The sequence below is a fragment of the Silene latifolia genome, chromosome 2 (assembly GCF_048544455.1).
Source record: "Silene latifolia isolate original U9 population chromosome 2, ASM4854445v1, whole genome shotgun sequence".
Taxonomy (NCBI): domain Eukaryota; kingdom Viridiplantae; phylum Streptophyta; class Magnoliopsida; order Caryophyllales; family Caryophyllaceae; genus Silene; species Silene latifolia.
The window spans coordinates 180,087,709-180,093,737 of NC_133527.1; the positions used below are offsets into that span (position 1 = coordinate 180,087,709).

The 6,029-nt window shown below is 43.5% G+C and overlaps 1 protein-coding gene across 1 annotated transcript; it reads left to right on the plus strand.

The window, feature by feature from the left end:
* The first annotated feature begins 4,892 nt into the window (after positions 1–4,892).
* Positions 4,893–5,801, plus strand: LOC141641726 (uncharacterized). The gene is made up of 2 exons (XM_074450377.1): positions 4,893–5,489; positions 5,553–5,801. The coding sequence occupies exons 1-2, from the start codon at positions 4,893–4,895 to the stop codon at positions 5,799–5,801; spliced, it is 846 nt and encodes a 281-aa protein (XP_074306478.1).
* The last annotated feature ends 228 nt before the right edge of the window (positions 5,802–6,029 follow it).

Below are 6,029 nucleotides of genomic sequence, written 5' to 3' on the forward strand. Positions count from 1 at the left end.
AGATACACTTCCTTGAGGTCAGTAGCAACCCCAGCCGACATACGACTCACGATCTTAGCAGATAAACCCCTCTCAAAACGGAGAGCCAAACCTCTTTGCCCGAGCTGTAAATCTTCCACATAACGAGATAGCTCCATAAATCGATGATAGTAATCAGTGACCGTCATCTCCTCAGACATAGTGAAAGATTCAAAGTCGGATCTCATCTTGTGTCGGATATGCTCCGGCACAAACTGCTCTCTCATAGCACTCTTCAACCCAGACCACGGAATAGCCCCTTCCTCCTGGTAGTAAGCTCTAGCATCCTCCTTGACGTTCTGCCACCAAACTGCAGCTTCTCCCCTTAGATAGTACACAACCTGTTCAACAATCATATCCTCGGGGCACTTAACCATTTCCATGAGAGCTTCAATCTCACGGTGCCACTTCTCTAGCGACTTTGGTTCGCCTACCCGTCATATGTGGGAGGGTGGAAACGAGCAATGTTGATGCTAAGCTGGGTTGCATCCATCGTCTTCTCGTTTCCTTTTCCCACATTTTTGAGAGCTTCAAGGAGAGCCTCTTGTTGCTCAATCATGCGAGCAACCTCATCAATAGACATCTCCGAAGCTTGGATCTGTGCGGGAGTTCTTTTGGGCGGCATTTTGAGCTGATAAGAAAGAAAGAAACGTAAACACATGCTCAAAATTTAACATCCCTCCGCCATAAGAACACTCGGCCGAGTGTACATCATACTCGGTCGAGTACTGATAACTCGGTCTAGTACCTTTGCAGATACTCGGTCGAGTATCGACTCCAGAGACAAACGCCAAAACACCAAAAAGAACACTCGGTCGAGTGTAACAACACTCGGCCGAGTGGCCTATACTCGGTCGAGTATACTCTCATACTCGGTCGAGTAATCACAAACAGTAGCAACTGCTACTTCTTATCAAACAACACTCGGTCGAGTTTTGGCTACTCGGCCGAGTACCCCATACTCGGTCGAGTGCCTTCCCTGCTCGGCCGAGTTATGCCATAAAAAGATTTACGATTCCCCTAACATGCTCACTGTTCCCGCAGCAAATACTTAAGGATTTTAAAAACCACGTTAAAATCACGTCAGCATGTAATGCATATATTAAACTTTAACATCATATTGTAATCATATCAACATCCAATTTGCACATATGCTAAATCCAACACCGAAATCACAACCCGTTTCTTCAATTACTTATCCCATCACATCAGTTAAGAACTTCATCACACATATATGCAACTATCGACTTTTACCAGCATGTATCTTCACATAAATGCACATACAAAGCCTAGTCCTCATCACACTTTCCCCCATGTTACCGGCTCGAGTTAGTAAGGGCCAATGTGCGACTCCGGGACGTCTCCCGAGTCTTTGCGGTAGCTCCAAACAACTCTCCCCGGGTTCATTTTATTTAGACTCCCTAGGTTCATTAAATTCATTTGTTTAGGTGCCGGAATCTTCGGCTCTGATACCACTTTGTAACACCCCCTCATACCAAGGTGCCTTACCAGGACCACCCTACCATGAGAATGCGTTACCATCTCGGTTGCCCGAGGTTAGTACATATCAAAAGCGTCTGAACTGAGCACATTTATTAAAGTAACGTGAGTTGATGATGATCAGACGAGTAGTGCATTTGTTTGTCTTGTTTGTTGCATAATACTGACCCCGTTGTTGTTTGTGGAATCTGCGGTGATCCATTCGGGGATGGTGAGCAGGCTTGACAGGTTTTGCTAGTGAGAGCTTGGGGATTATCTTGGGAGATTTGCCACCATGAGTCATAGCATCACCGTCGGAGTCTTAGCGAGTTTCTTTTATTATTAAGACTTCGAAGTTGTATTTCATTAAACGGTATTTGGTTTTGGATGTTGTAAACTTTGTTAATTACGTTACTTTAATAAATGTGCTCAGTTCAGACGCTTTTGATATGTACTAACCTCGGGCAACCGAGATGGTAACGCATTCTCATGGTAGGGTGGTCCTGGTAAGGCACCTTGGTATGAGGGGGTGTTACAGGCCTTTCATCAGTGCGAAGGCCGCCAATTCGGTGTTCAGCTCACGGATCTGCTGAACTTTTGCGTCAAACCTCTTCACGTAGCTCCGGAGGGACTCGTCCTCCCCCTGTCGGATAGTGAGGAGATCTGATGTCTCCACGACCCTTCTCTTGTTGCAAGCGTACTGGGCTATGAAATTGTCTCTCAGGTCGGCATAACAGTATACCGAGCCGTTAGGTAGCCCCTTGTACCAACTCTGGGCCATCCCATGCAGGGTTGTTGGGAAGACTCGGCACCATACCTCATCAGGCTGCTCCCATACCGACATGTACGACTCGAAAGCCTCGGCATGGTCGGTTGGGTCGCTATCCCCTTTGTATGATAGGGGCGGCAGCTTTAGTTTAGTCGGCACAGAGACTTCGAGGACATAGGCACTGAGGGGCTGTCTGACCACGTGTCGAATGACACGCGGCGATCGACTCCTTGCAACCTTAGTCCGGCTTCTCTCCGTCTGGCGGGAAGGGCTTCTTGTTGTCCGACTTTGGAGAGTCGGACTTCTTTCATTTATTCGGGGCGGGCCTTGTTGTTGCCGCGACGACGTTGTCCTTCCGCGAGTGGGGGAAGGACTTTGGTCTGCCACTGGCACCACGGGCTCCGCCGGCGTCCTAGCATGCTCAGCTCCTTGTAATACTCCGGTCAAGTTGTTCGGAGTCACTTTATGGGCCCTGGTCACCTGTGGAGGCGCTGCCGCCCCTGTCGTCGTGACAGGGGTAACCGGCGTACCACCCATCAGGTCCAGGAATAGTTTCAATTTGGCCGCATCGACCACATGTCCCATGACAGTGACTTGGCCGGTCGGCAGCGGTGTTTCTGGCTCTCTTGGCATCCCGTACTTCACCGGCTCAGTGACTCGGCCGGTGGGGGACTGCCCGATCTCAGAATTAGGGAACGCGTCATCCTGGTAGAATGCAGTTTCGTCACTCACAATTATTTCTTGTTGTTTTGACATCTTCTTAGCTCTTTGAATGGTTTTGTTTTGTTTTGTTTTTTTTTTGTAAGGGAGGTGACTAGCTTTTAGTATCTATCCCCACAAATGGCGCCAATTATTCCGGGTGTAATTTCGGAGCAGGATTATGACCACGTAAGCTTGTAGAATGACGTCGTTTGTTTGTCTCTTCCTTTCGCCCTCTCCTGTAAAGATGAACAAACTGAGGGCTCGGCTTGGTACCGAGCGTACTCACTCCGACGCTCAAGTCAGTAAACTTAAAGAGATAAGTTGTGTGTTAACTTGGCAAAGTATGTTGTAGAGAGATAAGGGAGTTTATACCAGATTTTCGGTTAGTTTTTGGGATCCTTTTCTCAATGAGAGAAGTGGAGTATTTATAGACTTTCACCTTTTGTCACGTAGTGGCCAAGTGGCCAAGTGGCTAGCAGGTGGAAAGACTGTCTTACCCTCGGCCGAGGGACCCATGGCAGGCCGGCGGGCCTGGTTGACTCCATGCCGAGGGAACTTGGATGTGAGTACGCGGATATGCCTCTCGGCCGGCTAGTTGCCGGGACCGAGACCCAAGTGACGGGCCGACATGCTTTGTCGGTTAGGTTGTCTAATACGTTGACTTGCTGTCTTTTGGTTTTGACCTTGCTCAATATGTTGACTCGGTCAGCGGGTGCAGAATATGCCCCATCAATAATCATAGGATCGTCCACCTTATGTTAATCTTTCGATGTGGGACAATTATTTATACGTATTATAATCACCACACTAACATTGTTTTTCAATGTGGGACATATAACATATTAAAAGAAGTACACCATCTTTAGTACTCGTATGTGCAAATCATATGAAATTTATACTCTAATGAAAGCATTTTTTAACACGAATCTAATTATATTATCTTCATAATTTTTATAACATTTTTTTGCCAAATGAAATCTCAAAGTTTTTATATAAAAATTTGAAACTTTTCATGAATATAAAATAGGAAATATAGATATCATAATAATTAAAAGATTCTCCACTTTATTTTTTATGTGGAAAATATTATTTATGAAACTTTCCTAAATTAATTTTTGATGATGTGGACGCTCTAGAATCGCTCGAAAAAACTCTCTTTTATATAGATATATAGATTCTGTCATATTGAGAATAGTTCCCACTTCCGTAAGGGGGCGTTAATCCTGGAATCGGTGACCGCGGAAGGAGGCGTTAATCCTGGAATCGGTGACTGCGGAACCAAAGGAGCACCTGTGTGGGGGTCTAACTGATTTAGGGCAGTGTCTTACACGGCGTCTCGATTAAGGGTATTTATGATCAGCTAAGTTCATATTTCTTTCAATTTAAATCAGTTATAGAACTTTCTGATCTTTGTTATACATTACTGTTTTGTTTGTTTTTAAACAATGACAAACCCATCCGGAAATTCTGACGATTCTAATGTCAATCGAGATCGAGAAATTGTTACCGTTACTCCTAATGTCCCTGTCAACAATTTCGCAATGCCACACAGAATTATTTCTGACCTTAGTAAGATGGAGCCTTTAGATGGGAAAAATTATACGAGATGGTCTGAAAAATTTTTGTTTTATTTCTCGCAATATGAGATTGACTATGTGTTATTTCAAGAACCACAATCCACTGAATATTCTAGTTCGTCTGAAATTGTCAAACCCGATCCCAAATTTGCTAAAGACAATAAGACTGTTAAAGGTGTCATGTTACACTATTGGTTGATAATCTGTTTGACATCTACTGCAAAACTAAAACCGCTAAAGGAATTTGGGATGTTTTGGAAACTAAGTATGGCACTGATGATTTCGGTACTAAGAAATATGCAGTAGCTAGATAGTTAAAATTTTAGATTACTGATGGTAAACCTATAATGGATCAAATACATGAGTATGAGAATATGGTTTCTGAAATTATTGGTGAAGGGATAGTGTTGTGCGAGTATATGCAGGCTAATGTTCTTATTGAGAAATTGCCTTCTCCTAGTCGGGATGAGTATAAGAAACATCTGAGGCAAAAGAAGAAGGATATGAAGTTACAGGAGCTAATTGGTCATATCAAGATTGAGGATGCCACAAGGAGCCAGGACCGAGCCAGGACTAATGCTACTAACACTGTTAAGGCTAATGTTGTTGAATATAGGAATACAGGTAAAAACAAGAGGAGCTATGATCAATACAACAAAGCACAAAATTCTGATAAATCAATAAAGACAATGACAGGAAATTGCTGGTGGTGTGACAAGCCTGGTCATTCCGCTTTCAAGTGCAAAGCCAAGAAAGCTTATGAGGAAAGACAACAAAATCAAGGGAATCGCAATAATGCACATGGCGGGAAGTTCCAAAAGAAAGACAACAATCAACGTGGTGGCTACAAAAATTACAAATCTAACAAGCCACAAGCCAATGTTGTCGAGGGTTCAAGTGAGGGTGATGGTATAATTGCTGCAATGGTGTCCGAAATTAATCTGGTTAGAAGCTTGGTGGAATGGATTGTTGACACATGAGCTACACACCATATTTGCACCAACAAGGATCTTTACAAGGAGCTCAAAGATGTTGATGAGAAAGAGGTAGTGTATGTTGGCAACTCCAGCAAGGTTCCAGTCCTCGACATTGGCAAGGTGCACCTGAAACTCACTTCTGGCAAAGTTTTAGCTCTTGAAAATGTGCTCTATGTGCCTGATATGCGTAGAAATTTAATTTCTGGTGCTTTACTTAATAAGGCTGGTCTTAAACTTACTTTCGAGTTTGATAAGTTAGTCATGTCTAAGAATGGTTAGTTTGTTGGCAAAGGTTTTTGTAATGGTGGTCTGTTTGTTCTTGATGTTGAAATGAATGCATCTACTTCTTCTGCTTATATCATTGAGTCCATTGATATTTGGCATTCTAGACTTGGACATGTTAACACTAAATCCATTAAACGCATGAAAAAAAGGAACTTGTTGCCTAATCTGATTTCTTATGACATGGATAAATGTCAAGTATGCGTGGAAACAAAGCACTCTAAG